The sequence below is a fragment of the Ranitomeya imitator genome, chromosome 4 (assembly GCF_032444005.1).
Source record: "Ranitomeya imitator isolate aRanImi1 chromosome 4, aRanImi1.pri, whole genome shotgun sequence".
NCBI lineage: Eukaryota > Metazoa > Chordata > Amphibia > Anura > Dendrobatidae > Ranitomeya > Ranitomeya imitator.
In genome coordinates, this window is record NC_091285.1 from 332,846,389 (window position 1) to 332,867,865 (window position 21,477).

The 21,477-nt window shown below is 41.8% G+C and overlaps 1 protein-coding gene across 4 annotated transcripts in view; it reads left to right on the plus strand.

The window, feature by feature from the left end:
* IL17REL (interleukin 17 receptor E like) overlaps window positions 1-21,477 on the plus strand; it is a 205,268-nt gene that overhangs the window by 54,626 nt on the left and 129,165 nt on the right. For 3 of the 4 annotated variants that reach the window (XM_069764958.1, XM_069764961.1, XM_069764960.1), the window contains 2 exons: window positions 14,760-14,787; window positions 17,600-17,749. In XM_069764958.1, coding sequence (XP_069621059.1) covers window positions 14,760-14,787; window positions 17,600-17,749 — 178 coding nt within the window. The remainder of the gene's footprint in view (window positions 1-14,759; window positions 14,788-17,599; window positions 17,750-21,477) is intronic. The other variant, XM_069764962.1, reaches the window with a different exon arrangement.

Consider the following 21,477-nt stretch of genomic DNA (forward strand, 5'->3'; position numbering starts at 1 on the left):
ACCAGCTATCTCGGCCACATGTACTGCTAGGTCCCTGATGGTTTGGTTGAATGATCTGGAAGAAGGCTTAAAAGGTGGCCTTTCCCGCAATAAACTCGTGTCATCCATTCCGTTAATTAGAGGAGCTACTGCCTTTTTGGCAGATTCTTCGGCTGATTCCATCCGGCTGGCAGCCAAATCAGCAGGCCTAACCAACGCGGCTCGCCGCGCCTTGTGGCTAAAGGGGTGGAAAGGCGATCCACAAACAAAATCCAAGTTATGTGGTCTGCCCTGCCAAGGTGAGTACCTATTTGGTGCTCAGTTGGATGACATTCTTACCAAAGCGGGTGAGAGGAAGAAAGGGTTCCCCAATAACTCTTATCTTCCATCTTATAGGAGAGCATTCCGAAAGCCCATGTTCAACAGAAGACGGGACTATAAAAACCAGGACCGTTGGGCTAATAAGGACTTTAAGCAGAAGGGAGCCTTCTTCGGAAAACGCCCCTTCAAACCTGAAGATAAACCCCGCTAGGACAGATCTACCTGTTGGTGGTAGGTTGTCCTTCTTCTCCACACAATGGCTGGCAATAACCTCTAATTCATGGGCAACTAGCCTTATAACTACAGGCCTAAAACTAAGATTTTCTCAAGTTCCGCCGGACTCGTTTTGTTTGACTTCCTTAGGTTCACCTTCACAACAAGAGGCCTTGGAACAGGAAATAATAACTCTCCTGTCCAAAGGAGTATTAGTGGAAGTCCCTTTTCATCAAAAAGGAAGGGGATTTTATTCCCCTTTATATTTGATTTCAAAACCTGACGGATCATATAGAACAATAATTAACCTCAAAAGACTAAACGTCTTCTTAGAGAACCAAACGTTTAAAATGGAATCCATTCGGTCAGCTGTCAAGCTTCTGTTTCCCCATTGCTTCATGGCAGTTCTTGACCTTAAAGATGCATACTATCATCTGCCAATCTTCAGAGAGCATCAACAATATCTACGGGTGGCAGTTATGGTCAAAGGTCAGATACGGCATTATCAATACACATCAATGCCCTTTGGACTATCAATAGCCCCTAGAGTTTTCACAAAACTGATGTCAGAGGTAATGTCATATTTGAGGTTAAAAGATACACTCATAATACCTTATTTGGATGACCTATTGATAGTCGGGAACTCTCTTTCTCAATGTCATCAACGCGTGTCTGATTCAATTTCATCCTTACAGGGGTTAGGGTGGTTAGTGAATTGGGAAAAATCTAGATTGTCCCCCACAACTGAGCAAAGATTTTTAGGAATTATTCTAGACTCTACAAATCAAATGTGCTTTCTTCCCGAGTCAAAACAAATAGCAATCATAAACAAAGTACAATCAGTGATTAACCACCCTCTAATTTCCCTGAGAGAAGGTATGTCCCTTCTTGGTTCCTTCACTTCCTGTATTCCAGCTGTTCCGTGGGCCCAATTCCATAGTAGGAAATTGCAATATACAATACTTCGTGAGGAAGAAAGGTTACTTGGCCGATTAGATTCTCGTATTTCCTTAACGACAGACGTGATGCAATCTCTCACTTGGTGGTTAAATCCGAACCATCTTTCCAGTGGGGTCCCCTGGGTGGTAAAACCATCGAAAACTGTTTTCACTGACGCCAGTCCTAGTGGGTGGGGAGCATATTTAGAAGATCAAATAGTGCAAGGTCTGTGGTCTCCTACAGAATCAGATGATTCTTCTAATAAAAAAGAGCTGAAGGCTGTTTATCATGCCTTATCTGAATTTCTTCCGCAGCTACACGGAACACATACAAGAGTCTTCTCAGACAACATGACAGCAGTAGCCTATATAAACCACCAAGGAGGAACAAGATCGGAAGGACTCATGTCTATAGCCAACGATATTCTAGCCATGGCAGAGGAACACCTCCTGTCCATATCAGCGCTACATGTAAGAGGAATCGACAATTCGAGAGCAGATTTCCTCAGTCGCCACACTCTCCATCAAGGAGAGTGGGTTCTAAATCGTCGTATCTTTTGTATGATAATAAAAAAGTGGGGCACTCCCGAAATAGATCTCTTTGCGACAAGACAAAACAGGCAAGTCAAAAAATTTGCATCATTGTTCCGATCTGACAATCCAGATATCTTTGACGCCCTACAGGTACCATGGGTATTCAAGAAGGCATATGCCTTTCCCCCGCTGATACTACTTCCGACAGTGATCAGGAAGATAAGGGAGGACAGAGCAAACGTGATCCTAATTGCTCCATTCTGGCCCAAGAGGCCATGGTTTTCCTGGCTAAGAGCCATGTCAATCTCAGACCCTTGGATCCTCCCGGAGGATCGGGATCTTCTCTTCCAGGGCCCCTTCAACCACCCTCAGGTGAAGGGTCTTCGCTTAACAGCCTGGAATTTGAGAGGCAGCTGCTAAACATGAGAGGATTCTCAAATAAAGTGATTGACACTCTGCTATTAAGTAGGAAAAAATCCACTACCTCCATCTACGCAAGAGTGTGGAAAAAATATTTAAACCTCTACCCAACGGCCCTATCAAATGAAATTCATATTCCCATGATTCTAGAATTTCTTCAAAAAGGGCGCGATCTAGGTCTGGCGGTCAGTACCTTAAAAGTGCACATTTCTGCGCTAGGGGCTTTATATGGTCACGATATCGCAGGTAATAAATGGGTAGCCAGATTTATTGCAGCATGCCAGAGGTCAGAGACAGTTCGAATTCCCCAGGTACCACCTTGGGATGTTAATTTAGTTCTTGAAGCTCTTACAGACCATCCTTTTGAGCCTCTACATTCAGCTCACATAAAACATGTCTCCCTCAAGACAGCTCTTCTCGTCGCCTTAGTGTCAGCAAGAAGAGTAAGTGACATACAGGCACTATCGATAGATCCTCCCTTTATGTCAGTCTTCCCAGACAGAGTTGTCCTTAAAACAGACCCTTCATACTTACCCAAAGTATGCACTAAATTTCACAGAACACAAGAAATTTACCTTCCCTCCTTCTATGATAACCCTACAAGTCAGGAAGAACAAAAATACCACACATTAGATGTGAGGAGAGCCATATTAGCCTATTTGGATAGGACTAGCGCCTGGAGGAAGAGCAGGGCTCTCTTTGTTTCGTTCCAGGGTCATAGAAAAGGAGCTGGAATTACGAAGGGTACTTTATCTCGGTGGATTCGAGATGCAATATGTCTGGCCTATTCATCCAAAGGGGAGAATCCGCCTGAGACCGTAAGAGCACATTCCACCTGGGCGATTGCATCATCCTGGGCTGAACGAGCGGAGGTTCCGTTAGAACAGATATGTAAGGCCGCAACCTGGTCTTCACCTACTACCTTCTATAATCACTATAGATTAGATCTATCTGCCTCATCTGACTTGTCCTTCGGTAGATCAGTCCTTAACACGGTGATCCCTCCCAAATGACTATCTCTGAAAGTCTCTCAAGTGGGTGCTGTCGTGGCGAAAAAAAAAACACCGGATTACGTACCGGTAATGCTCTTTTATAGAGCCACGACAGCACCCCTTCACTTCCCACCCTTATAGGTTTTTATTTATAAGCACGGTTAAGGGTGTTTGGTTCTTATAGTTAGCCATGCTTAAGTTAACTAATTATAAATGATGATAATGAATGACCTACTAAAGTCTGGTGGGCGGTTCCTCGCAATCTCTGTAAACCCAACTGTGGGAGCGAGGGGGACCGCCCCTTTTATTCTCTCCATAGGGTTTCCTGTTCCTAGGGGCGGATCCCCTCTCTCAAGTGGGTGCTGTCGTGGCTCTATAAAAGAGCATTACCGGTACGTAATTCGGTGTTTTTGCTCTATTTCTGTGACCATTAATGCGGGACCGCAGTGTCTGCACAGTGCATCCCACATATAGCAAACCGCAACTGTATGTGATGACATATACAACATGATCACTACTACAGATGAGTCTTTGTGAGATCTCAAAGACATCACCATTATTATCGCATTTGATAGGTTTAGCCCCGTGATCTAGGATCCCACAGGTACAACATTTTTTAGAGTTGCATTTAAAAACTCTGATTCCTTGGAGAACACCACATGAAATTTGATCCTTACTTTTATTAATGTTTTTTCTTTTTGAATCCAACTGGTTTTTTGTTTTACTGGGGGCCACCAAATTTGTCAAAGTTTTCCCCCTTCTATATGTAATCCCTGGTTTATCAGGGAGATGTTTTCCCAAAACAGGGTCACGCTTTAAAATATACCAATACTTTGAAAGTACAGTTCTTATGACTTTATTTCCCCTATTGAATGCTGTAACAAAATTCAATTTCCAGCAATCATCACTTTTTTCTTTACCAATAGTGAAATTATCCCCCTTCATATCTTTTCCTTTTAAACATTCCTCCTGTGTTTTTATTTTGTTATCCCTATATTCACCATTTATCAAATTTTTGGGGTATCTTTTATCCTTAAATTTTCTTTTTAAAATTTTAGACTGAGCTACATTATTAGATTCTCCCGTACAATTCTTTGATACGAAAAAATTGGCTCTGGGGTATATTAACCTGCCACTTATTGTAATGTGCACTGTAGAACTCTAAAAAGCCATTTGAATCCACTTTTTTCAAGTGGGTTGTTTGTGCTAATTTTTTTCCCACTATGGCTGATCTCTAGATCAAGAAACACCATTTTTCTTTATTAATTTGTGATGTAAAGGTAATCCCCAGGTGTTATTATTGAGCTCCTTTATTAATTGTACTGCTTCCTCCTCTGTCCCCTTCCATATAGTAATCAGATCATCTATGAAGCGCTTATAAAGCCTTATTTTGTCATTGAAAACATTGCCCCATGAATAAGTTTGCGAAACTTGGCGCGACCCGAGTCCCCATCACGGTGCCGAGCAACTGTAAGTACAGTACGCCTTCAAAAATGAACACATTGTGTTCAAGAATTAATTTCAGACCCTTTAACAGAAAATCTCTTTGTTCAAGGAGCATCTCAGTCTTTGCCGAATAAAAACCAACCGCATTTACCCCATTTCATGATCTATGTTGGAATATAATGAATTAACATCCAACAAGATGAAGGAATAGTTATCTTCCCACTCAATACCCATCAATTCCTCGATTAATTGTGTAGAATCTCTCAAATATGAAGGAAACGACTTTACTAGATCTTGAAAAAGCAAATCAATATAATGAGAAAGATGACAAGTTAAAGACTCTATTCCTGATATAATTGGTCTGCCAGGTAGTTTTTCAGGGTTCTTATGCAATTTTGGCAAATGATAAAACAATGCCAGGATTTGTTAAAAACCTTTTTTCTCTTTTATTAAGAATGTTCCTAACATAGGCTTCCTTGATCATATGGTGATAGTCCCGAACAAAGGATTGTGTAGGATTTTCCTTTAAAATTTAATAATATCTCATATCAAACAATATGTTCAAAGCTTCCTCAATATAGTCTTTTAGAGATATTGTTCTCCTCTATCTTATTTTTCCCAATTCCATGTTTTTCGATTTTATGCTTATTATTATTTTCCAATTTCCCAAATTCTTCAGATACTAATAAAAAAAAAGTGTTTATATTTGGTCCTCTATGTTGATGAGGATTAAATAGAGATTTTGGGTGTACCTCCGTGTGGATATATTCCCTTTCTTTGTTTGTCTCTATTGGGATCAGTATTTTTTGGGGATCCCCAATGTCCCCAAGTCAACAAGAAATGCCTTTTAAGAGTGAGTTTGCGAGTGTTAGGGTTGGCGGAATGCACCAAATATATATATATATATATGAGACAGTAGGTGCATTCGAAACCCGGGGTCCACCGTGCAGGAGAGAAACTTGCTGCTAGTAATAGGCGGTACTATATGGCGGTGTAAGCGAACTCTGTTACTTCACAGATTTACTACGAAAAGAGAACGCCATGATCTGTTAACCTCACAGGAGATCACAGCTACCTAATAGAGCCAACAGTGGTCATGCAGTCAGAATAGCACACAGCAACTCCTCTCCGGTGGAGCTGGAATTCTAATGGCTATACACCAGCCCTGAATCCACATACACAAAACTCCTCATCAGAGGTGCTGGTATTCTAGGGGCTTATTTCAGCCAAACCCTGACCACGTACAACCATGCCCACACTGGCGCTGAGCCCATAACATAGGTTTGATACTAGCACATAGCCGTGTGTCCATGCGAACCTTTTATAGTTTTAGCACTCAAGGACCTTCCTAGTGGTCCAACAGGAACCGCTTCAGGACCTGCGCATGTGACCCCCGACCTCCAATGGGAGGTCGTCCTGTGGACATGCCCAGTATGGGAAAAGCAGCAGACCACAGCGGAGATGGTTCAAGATTCCCCCTGTGCAGAGGCTTGAACTCGACACCTAACAGTGAGTGTACGCATTTAAATCGAGAAAAAGATCAAATGCATTCATTTCTTGAGCAGGGCAGAAGTTTAGTCCCCTATTTAAAATTTCCATTTCTGAAGAGGATAAAATATGGGATGATAAATTAAATATTTTGACCAGAGGCAGATTTGCTTGTTTATTAGTTTCTGGGTTCCTTGTTTTTTTTTTTTTTTACATATCCTCAGATTTCTATTTGATCCCTTTCCTCTTTTTCCACATGCTCTACTTTTCTTTTTTTTTTTATCTTGATATTACAGCCAGTGCGAATTAATTTGTAATGTGATTCTTTTGTATTGGACCTAAAATTTGAGCAGTTTGTGAGGAACTGGTTAGTGGGGGTAAAATACAATTATAAATCCTTCATACATTTTTAAACTTTTATTAACAAATGCATTATGTTTAGGAAAAAAATCAAGTTTACAGGACTTCTGCAATTCGCTCTGGCATTATGGATATCAACTTCTGGGACAAATACTGACTCAATGACAAAAATTCTTGCCTAATCAATGCTTGCAGTTTATCCCAATTTCTGTGTTTGATGCACCAGTCTGGGGGCTTCAAAAGAGAAAATAATTTTGCAGGAAGCACAGGGAATGGACTGCAGATGTATTGGCACAGTTATTTTCATTGATGAAGCCCCTTTCAGATTGCTTTGGACATCTTGAAAAATGATTGTCTACCATGAGTCTTGTGTTGTGGCAGTGATAAAGCATCATGAGATCATTCATGTGCAGAGTTGCTTTTTATCCATGGGAATGGGCTCATTCACAATTTTTGCCTAAGAACATTACCATGAATAAAGAATGGTATCTAAGCATCCTCCAAGGGCAACTATAATCCAATAGCTATTTGGTGATGAACACTGCTTTTATCCAGCACGATAGAGCACCATGTCACATTAAATAGTTATAACCAAGTGGCTTGGGGAACAAAACATTGAAATTAATTGCCTAGAAACACCCCACAACTCTCTTACGTCTGTCAGAAGCTGCAGGCTCAAAATGGCTACCTCAGGCAGACTTGGTGCTAGCCACTCCATCTGGTAAAATTCCAGAGAAACCATGATACACTTTAAATTCTGTACCGGGATCTGGTTTTACAACAACATTCAGTGGATTCCACCACAAAAGGACTGCTCTTCAGATGTAGGAAAGGTAACCAAGCAAGGTTAAACCAAGAAGTTGAGTCAATGACAAAATCATGCAGCAAGCAGGTTGTCAAAACTTAATCTGTAGTCAAAATCAGGAGGTCGGTGCAGGGAAAAAATAATAAAAAATGAGAATAGTGAAAAAATCAATCCTAGGTCAAAAGTCAGGACTGTCCACTGGAAAATAGTAAGGCAAGTCATACAGAATCAGGTCGGAATATAACTGGCAGTGGACAATAGGATTTCAAGATCTTGAATAGTTTGCTGCCCCACTCAAACCACACACCAATTAACTCTATTTCTCCCAGTATTGATGAGACTACAAGTCCCAGAGAACACAAAACTAGAACTGAAGCTCGGCATTAACCGCAATGAAAGCGCAACTCTGCCCGGCGATAGCAGAGGCAGGAACAATAGGCACTGATACAGATGTTGTCACAGTCTCAATATCATTGAGAACCTGTGGTCAACCCACAAAAAGTGGGTGGACAAACAAAAACACTGTTTAGGCAAGAATAGGTTGCCATCAGTCAGGATTTGGACCAAAAGCTGATATTATGCAGTCAGGACGAATTGCAGAAGTCCTGAAGACTAAGGGTCAACACTGTTGCATAAACTTGATGCACTTGTCTATAAAATTTTGAAAAATTATAAAATGCTTATATTCGAACTTCAGCAACCATAGAAAAATTGGACTAAAAGATCCAATAACACTGAAGCAGTAAACTTTGTGAAAATAAATATTTGTGTCAGTCTCAAAAACCTTTTGGCCACTCTGCTGTTGCTCTTTTCCATAACAATTCTTGTATGCAGCAATACCTTATCGCGCAGCAAGAATTGGTTACATAACTTCCAAGGAAATTATACGCTTTGAATGCAATTCTTATTAAATGTATTTATTAATAGTAACCACTTAAAGATGAGTTATTCAGTTAAACACAAATGAGTCATCATTTTAAGAGATCTAGAAAACCGTAGTGAAAAGTCTTGATTCATTGTCATTATAAATAGTGGTAGTACTGTTTGTATTTCAGGGGAAACTAATGGGACCAATTTTCGCTATTGTGTTTTTGTTTTTTTTCTCCCACTTCCTGCGGCCATAACTGTTTAATATTTCTGTACACATAGACATACGAGGGCTTATTTTTTAGTGGGACGAGTTGTACTTTTGAATGACAGTATTATTTTTACCACAAAGTATACTGGAAAATGGGGAAAAAAATTCCAATTGAGGAGAATTTGTGGGAAAAAAATGCAATTCTGACATTGGTTTTGTGTATTGTTTGTATGGTGAACATTTTGTGGTAAAAATTATCTTGAAATGTGATTTTCCACATCAGTATATGATTGTGGTGATACTAAACATGTCCAGTTTTTTATTATTTTAGTGGTGAAAAAAATAAGAAGTTTGAAAAACAGATTTTTTTATGTCACTATTTTCTGAGACTTGAAACATTTTTCATTTTTTTGGCTGATATACAGTTAGGTCCATATATATTTGGACAGAGACAACATTTTTCTAATTTTGGTTATAGACATTACCACAATGAATTTTAAACAAAACAATTCTGGTGCAGTTGAAGTTCAGACTTTCAGCTTTCATTTGAGGGTATCCACATTAAAATTGGATGAAGGGTTTAGGAGTTTCAGCTCCTTAACATGTGCCACCCTGTTTTAAAAGGGACCAAAAGAAATTGGACAGATTCAATAATTTTAAATAAAATATTCATTTTTAGTACTTGGTTGAATACCCTTTGTTGGCAATGACTGCCTGAAGTCTTGAACTCATGGACATCACCAAATGCTGTGTTTCCTCCTTTTTGATGCTCTGCCAGGCATTCACTGCGGTGGTTTTCAGTTGCTGTTTGTTGTGGGCCTTTCTGTCTGAAGTTTAGTCTTTAACAAGTGAAATGCATGCTCAATTGGGTTGAGATCAGGTGACTGACTTGGCCATTCAAGAATATTCCACTTCTTTGCTTTAATAAACTCCTGGGTTGCTTTGGCTTTATGTTTTGGGTCATTGTCCATCTGTAGTATGAAACGGCGACCAATCAGTTTGGCTGCATTTGGCTGGATCTGAGCACACAGTATGGCTCTGAATACCTCAGAATTCATTCGGCTGCTTCTGTCCTGTGTCACATCATCAATAAACACTAGTGACCCAGTACCAATGGCAGCCATGCATGCCCAAGCCATCACACTTCCTCCGCCGTCTTTTACAGATGATGTGGTATGCTTTGGATCGTGAACTGTACCACGCCTTAGCCATACTTTTCTCTTTCCATCATTCTGGTAGAGGTTGATCTTGGTTTCATCTGTCCAAAGAATGTTCTTCCAGAACTGTGCTGGCTTTTTTAGATGTTTTTAGCAAAGTCCAGTCTAGCCTTTTTATTCTTGATGCTTATGAGTGGCTTGCACCGTGCAGTGAACCCTCTGTATTTACTTTCATGCAGTCTTCTCTTTATGGTAGATTTGTTATTGATACGCCGACCTCCTGGAGAGTGTTGTTCACTTGGTTGGTTGTTGTGAAGGGGTTTCTCTTCACCATGGAGATAATTCTGCGATCATCCACCACTGTTGTCTTCTGTGGGCGCCCAGGTCTTTTTGCATTGATGAGTTCACCTGTCCTTTTTTTCTTTCTCAGGATGTACCAAACTGTAGATTTTGCCACTCCTAATATTGTAGCAATTTCTCGGAAGGGTTTTTTCTGTTTTCGCAGCGTAAGGATGGCTTGTTTCACCTGCATGGAGAGCTCCTTTGACCGCATGTTTACTTCACAGCAAAACCTTCCAAATTCAAGCACCACACCTCAAAACAACTCCAGGCCTTTTATCTGCTTAATTGAGAATGACATAACGAAGGGATTGCCCACACCTGTCCATGAAATAGCCTTGGAGTCAATTGTCCAATTACTTTTGGTCCCTTTAAAAACAGGGTGGCACATGTTAAGGAGCTGAAACTCCTAAACCCTTCATCCAATTTTAGTGTGGATACCCTCAAATGAAAGCTGAAAGTCTGATCTTCAACTGCATCTGAATTGTTTTGTTTTAAATTCATTGTGGTAATGTCTATAACCAAAATTAGAAAAATGTTGTCTCTGTCCAAATATATATGGACCTAACTGTAGCTGTTCTATGATTTATAACGATGAGCGAATGTGTTTAGGTGATTTTCGAGTATCCAAAAAACATGCAGCCCCAGAGAATCGAACATATTATCTGAGCATGCCCAAGATACTGGGATAACAAACAAGCATGCTGGGATAACACGTTATCCGAGCACTCATCACTAATGGCTTATTTTATGCAGGACAAGACATTTCTTTTGATACTATTTTGGGATAGATGTGACGCTTTGATCCCTTGTTACAGCAATTTTTGTGCTATTGCAGTGACCAAAAAATGTACGTTTGGCGTTCCTGAATTTTTTTTGTTTACAGAGTTTACCAATAGGGTTAATTTTTGTATTTTGATAGATTGAACTTTTCAGAACTTAAAAATCACAGTCTCCTTTGAAGCCCGGCCACAGGCAGGATTTAAAAGGAGCTCTGCAATGATAAGCATGGAGGTCTTCAACATACCCTCTACTGTCATAGCAACACATGTGTGACCCCTGATCATGTCACGAGAGCCGATGGGCTCGTGGAATGACATGCCCCTGTAAGGGGTGTACCGGGACCGTGTAATACTCCACTCCCTTCTTTAGTGTTAATACCCCCTTTGCCTATATTTGTATAAATGTTCATACTTGTCTTGCTATGTAAAATAGTTTTACATAGGGAAAGTGCAGTACCCCTGTAGTCCTCAAGATGGAGTGCTGACAGACTCTAGTTAGTTCATACACTGTACATAGTTTACTATAGAAGGGGCCACTGTGGGATAAGTTAGAAAGCTTCCTGCTTTTAGCTCAGTGTTGCCTGGGAGCTGAACAGCTCAGGAGGCCTGAGTGCCCTGACAGTCCAGATGGGCTTAATGCCCAGGACAACACAGTGGCCATGCAAAATAGTCAAGAACAAGGCCCAGCCATCTAGTATTGGTGGCCAGGACATCATCAGAGGAAGCAGCAGCAACCCTGCTAGCAGTGCAGCTTTAGTGGGAACTGCAGTTGCTAGGGAAGACTAAGCAGTATGGGCAGGTTACTCATCATGTGGCAGCTCATTGTGTGGGCTGATGCCCTCAGGACCTGGGGCGAAACGGTTGAGGAAGTCCCCAAATGGGGTAAGTCTGCACAGGGAGGATGCTGAAGAACCGAAAGGAACGGTCCGTGCCAGAAGCGAGCTTAGTGACACAGAGAGAAGGACAGGGACAGAGGAAGAGTTGCATGATGTGAAAACTGATGCTGATGTTGGAACAAATATAGATGTGCTGTGTACAAAGATCAGTAAAGTTGTTTACTTGAAAGTTGATTTGGACAGTGGCTTATTTTGTAAAAAAACGGACTGAGGAAGCCTCCAGAAACGTACAGAGGGCCCTGACGATGCAGGTGATGGAGCCAAAGGTATGCAGAGCTTTGGACAGTGTGTGCATGTGATGGGAGGTCAGGGCACGCTAACGCAAACGCTCTCAGCCACAACTACCGCCCTGTCTCTCCCTCACACCCCGATGTCAGCGCATGTTCAATCGCACCACCAACAATTGTTAAAAGCAGGTACTGGGTGTAACACACAGCCATTACCTGCTGAGTATGGGGCGGGTCTGCTCTGTACACCCACTTCTGATTTGCACATATGTACAGCAGATATCGTGAAGAGTTTAAAAATGATTTTGTCTTTCCCTTCAAAATCACTAAAATGTTTCAGGTACCTGGTGTCCCCATTCTGGCTAATTAGGTGTCCACTGCTTCCTATCAAGTGTGATTCATATCTAGCATCAGAGATGCTGAGACGGGTTATTGAAAGTGGGATCGGTTTATGTCTCTCTGCTCTTGCTGTTTTCTTAAGCTGCACATAGATGTAACAAGGAGGTAGGCTATCAGTTCTAAGCAGGCAAACCACTGTGCAATGTGAAGTGCAATGCATGCAGCATATCAAAGTTCATTCCTGAAATCCCTTTAATAAATGATGAGCCATGCTTTGTCTAATGATCCCTTCCTCCCCATCTTCACTCATTCCCCATCATTCTGGAATAAGTTACTATTAGTTTCATCCCATGTCTGATATTTGCCACTCTTTTTTTAATTTATGGGGTTCTAACTGCTTGGATCAGTCATTAAAGAGTATTGTATTTAATATTCAGGCTTTGCAAAGTGTTTGATCTTTGCTATATACTGCATTACCTTATTCTGTTTCCTTCTATTTTGAATCCCATGTTGAAAGTACTGGCTTGTCTGTCTACTTCTTGATGGCTAAGCAGCTGATTTGATCTTCAGCTCTAGATAAATCACATTTTTTTGGTGATTACACTATATGGTAAATCTCAAAACAAGTGGTACTCTCAAAATAAAATATAATTTATTAAACATAAATTAAAAATTAAATTAACATACAATAACAAAAATAAAACCAAAAAAGTGCAAAATCCAATATAAAGAGAGACATAGCAACCATAGGAAAACCACCAAATTTCTATAACACTATGGTGTGTCTAAATACAGGGAGAGCTAAATATCACACAGAAAGACCTCTAACTAGATCTAATGGGAAAAATATCATAGCTCATACTAGCCACATAATTAATTCATGTCTGGAACTTAGACTATCATGTGTTGTGGCAGTTACGGCATATGGTAAGGTATACAAAAAATCCTTATGTCCAAAGTGGTAGATGTAAGGGTAAAACTCCGTAAGATAAAGCAATAACACATTACCAGAAGTGTATGGTGTGGTTTATGTATTTGGTATTTAGTGGTACCTGATTCCCTGGTTTAGGGGTATACTACTGAGGGCAGTTTCTTGTGAGTTATCTTCAGCTCTAGGTAAGATTCACTCAGAGAGAGAGTTTCTAGACTCTCCTCCATGCTCAAACACTTTCCTCTCAACATTTGTAACATGGTGTTAAAGATAGAAGGAAGCAAAACAAGCTAATGAAATACATTACAAAGATTCATAATTTTATAAAGGCTGATCAATAATTAAAGAAAAGTTTAGTTACTTGTTAACCAGTGTTTCACTTTTGTGCTGGAAGCACCACTATGTAAAAAAATGCTAGTGATGCAACAGGCATCCTAGAGGTGGAATACCCTATTACGTAACCACTTACCGACATATAAAGTACTGGTACAGCATATGCTGGCTCACTGAATTTGTTTCAGTCTCAGGTACTCAGCTTACATCTTTTCCTGTACATGATAGCTGTATTATTCAGTCATCATCTACCTCCAACAGAGATGTCCGGACTCTGCCCATGGCTGGTAACCTGTTAAATGTTGCTGTCACTTTGGGACATTTATAGCATGCGTCTTGAGGGGCGTGCTGTACTAAACATCCATAGGCACGCCTGCAATGCAATCGTGGGACACCTTTAGATTAACGTAACAGCCAGGAGTCTACTGAAGACATCTGTGGCTATCATGATGGTGCTCCTGTGTAAACTAGCCCGTGGCTGGAGTTTATAGGAGACAGCGATTTTTGCTATGTACAGTAATACTGAAGTAGAAAAATTATATTGTGGTGCAAAAAAGCAGCTCTCACACAGCGAAATTGATCAATAATTAAAACATGACGGATCTCGAAAAATTGAGACACAAGTGAAAATTTTGCTTTTACAAATTTAGAAAAAAATGTTGCCACTTAAATAAAACACAACTATGGATTTTTGGTATTGTAGTAATTGTACTGCCAGGTCATTCTTACCATATAATAAACACCGTAAAAAAATGAGAAAATAAAAATTATAGCAAAATTGCACTTTTTTCAATATTTTGCCGCACTTGAAATTTATTTCCTGCTTTCCATTACATAGCAATAAAGTTGGTGGTACAATTCAAAAGCTAAATAAAAAACAAGCCCTTATATGGATATATCCATGGAGAAAATAGAAGTGGAGGAAAACAAAGCTCAAAAAATGGAAAATCGCTTGTTCAGGAAGGGGTTCAAACAGTTAATACAAAAAAGTTTTTTTTCTTTTCTATGTGGAAAGAACTAGTTTACCCGAAAGCTAGCATTCTTTGATGAGTGATAATAACAGCATTTTACTTGTTTTGTATACTTTCTCTTATTTTCAAACGCCAATGTTTTTTTAGTTTTGACTGCAGATTTTAAGAGAATATAATATTTTTGTTATTAACATGTTCGTTCTTTTTTAGGGAGTTCATTGCAAGAACAAACCAACCCGTAAGTACATTGATTTCATAAAGAAAATAACATTTTAACATTAATTTGTAACTGGGATTATACATTCATGGAAAATCAACTAGACGTACAAAGAGAAATTGAACACATCACGCATACAGTATATGTTGGATTTTTATGTATTTTATAGCATTTTTTTCAAAATATAACTATACATTTTTGCGGCATTTGTTTTCTTTTCCATTGAGAAAGTATGCCACTTGTATTACAACACGTAAATCCAGCAGCAGGTTCAATTAGCTCTTTTGTGCTGCTAAGTGCAGGTATGACGTGTGTGCTAGTCCTTTAGCTTTTTAGAAAGCAGGGAAGTTCTCTGAACTAGTCCTTATGTGCTTCTCTTCGCTTCATTAGAATACTGTCTGTTCATTTGTTTGGCCTCATTACCTACATGATAAGAATGCAGGGAACTCCCGAATATGTGTTTTCTCACCACGTCACTCTCTTCACGTCACATAGTTTCCATTGCACTGGAGAAATTTAGCTAGGGTGTCAGAGAGAAAGGAACTGGAATCACCACATGACAGGTAGTAACGTTTTATAAGCAATAAAATCCATGTACCGTAACTTACGTTGTAAGTCAAGATTGTTGTAAATCATTCTTTGGATTACAGAACACAATTATCTTGAAACGTGTCAGAGTAAATCAACCCTTTACGTCCTTCATTTGCATGGTTTCTGGATTTGCTAATATGCATGTCATCTATACTATGCCGAACAAACCCCATGAAGTCATGAAGTATAATTGGATTGTAATAATAGTGGCCAAATGCACCTATGATACTGATACAATGTGCAATCCAAATATCAATATTAAAATATATAGAACCTTTATTAATAATTAAGAAAAATAATAGCTATTAAAAAAGGAACACAAGGACACAGACATGGAGGAGACAACAGGTAAGGACCAAATAAATAGTAAATCCTTAGTTCATAAAACGCATCAACAAAATTCCTAAACAATGGAACAAGTCTACGTGCAATAAAGTAAGAAATCAGAAGTAATAATATAATATATTAAACCAAGTGGTCAGAAAGAAGTAAAATTCTGATTTAGTAGCTAAGTGTACGTCACAAAGGTACTGTCCATGGAACTGTTCCTGGTAGCTCTAAAAATGGCTACCACAAACAGGCTTGTCGCTATAGACTTAATTTACCAAATTCCAGGAGTAGCCCCAATCTTCAACCTTTAACATCTCTACAGGAATATGGACTTTCAGAGGGACCTTTGGTCTGTAGCCATGTAGTCAGTTGCTGTTTGGTGGTGCAAGTTGGCAAGAATCATAGCAGGGTGAGAACCAGTAGGGCGGGGGGTACAAATCATTGAGAAGGTGTGTAATCATTAAACAAGCCATAATCAGAACCAGGAACATCCGCTAAAGGTACCTTCACACATAACGATATTGTTAACGATATCGTTGCTATTTGTGACGTAGCAACGATATCGTTAATGAAATCGTTATGTGTGACAGCGACCAACGATCAGGCCCCTGCTGGGAGATCGTTGGACGCTGAAGAAAGTCCAGAACTTTATTTCGTCGATGGACTCCTGCTGACATCGCTGGATCGGCGTGTGTGACACCGATCCAGCGATGTCTTCACTGGTAACCAGGGTAAACATCGGGTAACTAAGTGCAGGGCCGCGCTTAGTAACCCGATGTTTACCCTGGTTACCATGCTAAAAGTAAAAAAAAAACAAACACTAGATACTTACCTACAGCCGTCTGTCCTCCAGCGCTGTGCTCTGCTCTCCTCCTGTACTGGCTGTGAGCCGGAAAGCAGAGCGGTGACGTCACCGCTCTGCTTTCCGGCTCACAGCCAGTACAGGAGGAGAGCAGAGAAGCAGAGCGCAGCGCTGGAGGACAGACAGCGGTAGGTAAGTATCTAGTGTTTGTTTTTTTTTTACTTTTAGCATGGTAACCAGGGTAAACATCGGGTTACTAAGCGCGGCCCTGCGCTTAGCTACCCGATGTTTACCCTGGTTACCGGCATCGTTGGTCGCTGGAGAGCGGTCTGTGTGACAGCTCTCCAGCGACCAAACAGCGACGCTGCAGCGATCCGGATCGTTGTCGGTATCGCTGCAGCGTCGCTTAATGTGAAGGGGCCTTAAGACACAGTAGCTGAGATGCACATAACAACAGAGCTATTCAGGCTATAATTAGCAGTGGGAGCTGATTCTTAAATAGCGAGTAGCTCCACCTGGGGATGACAGTAGGAAGAAAGACAATCCCAATGTTTCCAGAGTGGCCAGAGCCACAGGTCTCAGGAGTGAAACTTGACTACCTAATAGTTACCCTACATTGGTCAATGATTGAAGCAGGAGTAGAGGGGACTTGCACTGATGCAGATGTGATAATTAGGATTGAGCGAATAGCTTCGGCTTCCTCCTTATCCGAATAGCTATAGCGCTTTTGGAATAGCTGCATCGAGAACCCGGATACATGGAGTGCTCCCGATAATCAGCTGTTTGGGGCCTCAGCTGCATGTGTCGTGGTTGTGTGAAAGTCAGTACACATGCATGGAGAGCCTGGCAAAATGGCATGGTTTAACACGTTTATTGAAGAGACACTAGAATGGCTTCCCCAGTGCCTTGATCTTCTATTGAACATATATGTGATAAATTGGAACCCAGATTACCAGCCCATTATTCTTGTCCAACATCAGGCCCAATATTGTCATCAGGCATTCAGAAACTATTTAGAATACAGTCTATTTTTTAATTTTCACTATATAACATTTTAAACAAATCACATCATTCAAACACATCATTACTTTAATTTCACTTTATTTACAGATGATTTGTTGAACCTATTTTGCCGGACAGCTCCTCAATCATTAACAACTAATATTCTGGAAAATATGAAAATATCTACAGTTATGCAGTGTCCACAGTCTGGTCGATGTTCTCTTCATTTAAATATAATTGGAACGGTAAATCTTGATGGTATGAACTCCGTGTAATGTTTGGCAATAATTAGTAATCGATCATATTGATTAGATTGAAGGGGCCCTACTAGACAACTTAAGAATTGGTCCCACGTGCAGTATAACATAAAAATATTGTATAATTACGTCCTGGAAAGACGCCATTTCGCTGATCTCTGCATTATATCCCCAGAGCATAAAAATGTCACATGACTGTAGCAGCCAATCGGTGCCCTCTGATGGGCTGCAGTCTTTACTATTCCATTTAATGGAATAGTAAAGGCTGCAGCTGATCAGCATCCAGCGATTGACGGCAGTGGTATTATTATCATTATCAAGAATCACTATTATTATTATACATTTTTATAGCAAAAAATCAAGGCACACAGGTACATAAGGAGGGAGGACCCTGCCCGCGAGGCCTCACAGTCTGCAGGGGATGGGTGAGGATACACTGGGAGAGGGTAGAGCAGGTTGTGTGGCAGTTCAGTAGGTTGAGGATCACTGCAGGCTGTAGGCTTGTCGGAAGAGGTGAGTCTTCTGGCTCTTTTTGAGGGTTTCTATGGTAGGCAAGAGTCTGATGCGTTGTGGTAGACAGTATGGGGGAAGCACGGGAGGAGTCTTGGATGCGTATGTGGGAAGAAGAGATGAGAGGGGAGTAGAGAAGGAGGTTTTGAGAGGATCGGAGGTTGCGTGTAGGTAGGTACTGGCAGACCATGTTACAGATGTATGGAGGAGATAAGTTGTGAATGGGTTTGTATGTCATTGTGAGGGTTTTGAACTGGAGTCTCTGAGCGATAGGAAGCCAGTGAAGGGCTTGGCATAGGGGAGAGGTGGGGGAATAGCGGTGAGACAGGTAGATTAATTGGGCAGCAGAGTGTAGGATGGATTGGAGTGGTGCCAGAGTGCTAGAGGGGAGTCCAGAGAGTAGGAGGTTGCTGTAGTCAAGGCGGGAGATAAGGGCATGCACTAGTGTTTTTGTGGTGTCGTGGTCAAGGAATGCGTGGATCCAGGAAATATTTTTGAGTTTGAGACGGCAGGAGGAGGCAAGGCCTTGGATATGTGGCTTGAAAGAGAGGGCAGAGTCGAGGATCACCCTAAAGCACCGGGCGTGTGGGACTGGGGAAAGTGAGCAGTCATTGACATTGATGATAGGTCTGGTGGAGGGGTAGAGTGAGATGGGGGAAAGATGATGAATTCTGTTTTGTCCATGTTCAGTTGTAGAAAGTGAGCAGAAAAGAAGGCTGAAATAGCAGACAGACATTGCGGGATTTTGGTAAGTAAGGAGGTGAGGTCAGGGCCGGATAGGTAGATCTGCGTGTCATCGGCGTAGAGATGGTACTGCATAACGTGGGATTCTATGAGCTGTCCAAGGCCGAAGGTGTAGATGGAGTAGAGTAGGGGTCCTAGAACAGAGCCTTGAGGAACACCGACTGACAAGGGGTGAAGTGAGGAAGTGGTGTGGGGGAGGGAGACACTGAATGTTCGGTCTGTCAGATATGACGAGATCCAGGATAGGCCAAGTCTGTGATGCCAAGAGATGAGAGGATCTGTAGCAGAAGGGAGTGGTCCACAGTGTCGAAGGCAGAAGACAGGTCCAGAAGAAGGAGGACAGGATAGTGTCGCTTGCTCCTGGCAGTTAGTAGGTCATTAGTGACTTTAGTTAGGGCAGTTTCAGTTGAGTGATGGGGACGGAAGCCAGATTGTAACTGATCAAAGAGGGAGCAGGAGGAGAGGTGGGAGGACAGTTCAAGATGGACGTGTTGCTCCAGTAATTTGGAGGCATAACGGAAAAGAGATATCGGGTGATAGCTAAACACAGAGGATGGGTCGAGGGAGGGCTTTTTGAGGATGGGTGTGATCTTGGCATGCTTGAAGGATGAAGGGAAGACACCTGTTGTGAGTGAGAGGTTGAAGAGGTGTGTTAGGGTTGGGATGAAGACGGTGGAAAGGTTAGGGATGAGATGGGATGGGAGTGGGTTGAGCCTGCAGGTGGTGAGGTGTGATCTTGACAGGAGGGTGGAGAGCTGATCTTCTGTCATGGTGGAGAAGCTGGTTTTGGAGGAGCAGGGTTGAGCAGCTAAGAGGGGCAGTGGGCACTGTGGGCCAAAGCTTTCTCTGATCATATTGATCTTCTGTTTAAAGAAAGAGACAAAGTCTTCAGAAGAAATGAGAGGGGAGGGAGCGGGTGCAGGGGGACGGAGTAGAGAATTGAAAGTGTTGAAAAGCTGTTTAGGTTTGTGAGACAGCGAGGATATGAGAGATGAGAAGTAAGTTTATTTTGCGGCAGTGAGCATGGACTTGAAGCTGGCGAGGGACTGCTTGTATGCAGTGAAGTGGTCGGCAGAGCGGGATCGCTTCCATCTCTGCTCAGCGATCCTGGAAGCCCATATCAGTTCTTTGGTCAGGCTGGTCAGCCAGGGCTGCCTGTTGAGTGTACAAGTTTTGCTATGCATGAGCGGGGCGGCCGAATTGAGTGTTGCTGTTATTGTGGTGTTATAAAAAGTGGCAGCAGCATCTGTGTCATAAGGGAGGTTATGTCTGTAAGAGGGAGAAGGGACTCAGAGAGTGATTGTAAGTTGAGATCTTTGAGATTTCTGTGAGGGAGAGTGAGTTTGTTGAGTGGGGGTTGCACAGTAGGAGAGGAGAGGGAAGAGAATGTCAGTAGGTTGTGGTCAGACAGGGGGAGAGGTGTGTTAATGAGATTAATAAGGGAGCAGAGGTGGGTGAAGATAAGGTCCAGAGTGTGGCCATCTTTGTGAGTGGCCTCAGAGGACCATTGAGTGAGGCCAAAGGAGGCAGTCAGTGATAAAAGTTTAGAGGCAGCTGAGGTGGAAGTGTCAATGGGGATATTGAAATCACCCATGATGATAGTGGGGATGTCAACAGAGAGGGAATGAAGTAGCCAGGGGGTGAAGTGGTCGAGAAAGGTGGAGATGGCTAGTTCTAGGGGGCGGTAGATGACAGCCAGCTGGAGGTTGAAGGGGGAATAGATGCGGACAGAGTGCACCTCAAATGAGGGATGAGTAGCGGAGGGTGGTAGCAGGATTGGAGTGAAGGAGCAGGTGTTGGACAGGAGCAAGCCAACCCCTCCACCACGTTTGTTGGTGGAGTGAGGGGTGTGAGAGAGGTGGAATCCGCCATAGGAAAGCGCAGCTGGAGAGGCCGAGTCAGAGGAGGTGAGCCAGGTTTCAGTGATGCTGAGGAAGGAGAGTTTGTTGGTGATGAAGAGGTCATGGATAAATGGCAGTTTGTTGCAGACGGAGCGTGCGTTCCATAGTGCTCCAGGTAAGGGGACTGGGGGAATGGGGGCTGGATGAATGGGTATGAAGTTGGGAACACGTGCAGAGGATTGTGGCAAGGGGTTAGAGATGAGTGTGGGGATGTGTTGGGAAGGGCCAGGATTTGGGGATACGTCACCAGAAATGAGGAGTAGCAGACAGAGCGTTAAAAGCTGGGAGCAGGATAGGACATGATGTTTCCGTGTGTGTCTGGAGAAAAAGGTTTGCATATGGAGGAACAGTTCTGAGAAGAAGGTGAGATGGCTGGGGAGTATTGAGGGAGAAATGACTAGTTCTTTACTAGGTTGAGGGATTGCAGGAGATTGCAAGAAGGAAAGTAGTATGGGAGTAAAGAGAAAAGAAACAGAAACATTGTAGTGGTTTGGTATTCTTTTACCTTCCAGTCAATTCCAGTTCAATTCAGTCTAATTCAACGTAATTAAAAAGATGTAATTTAAAAGATGGA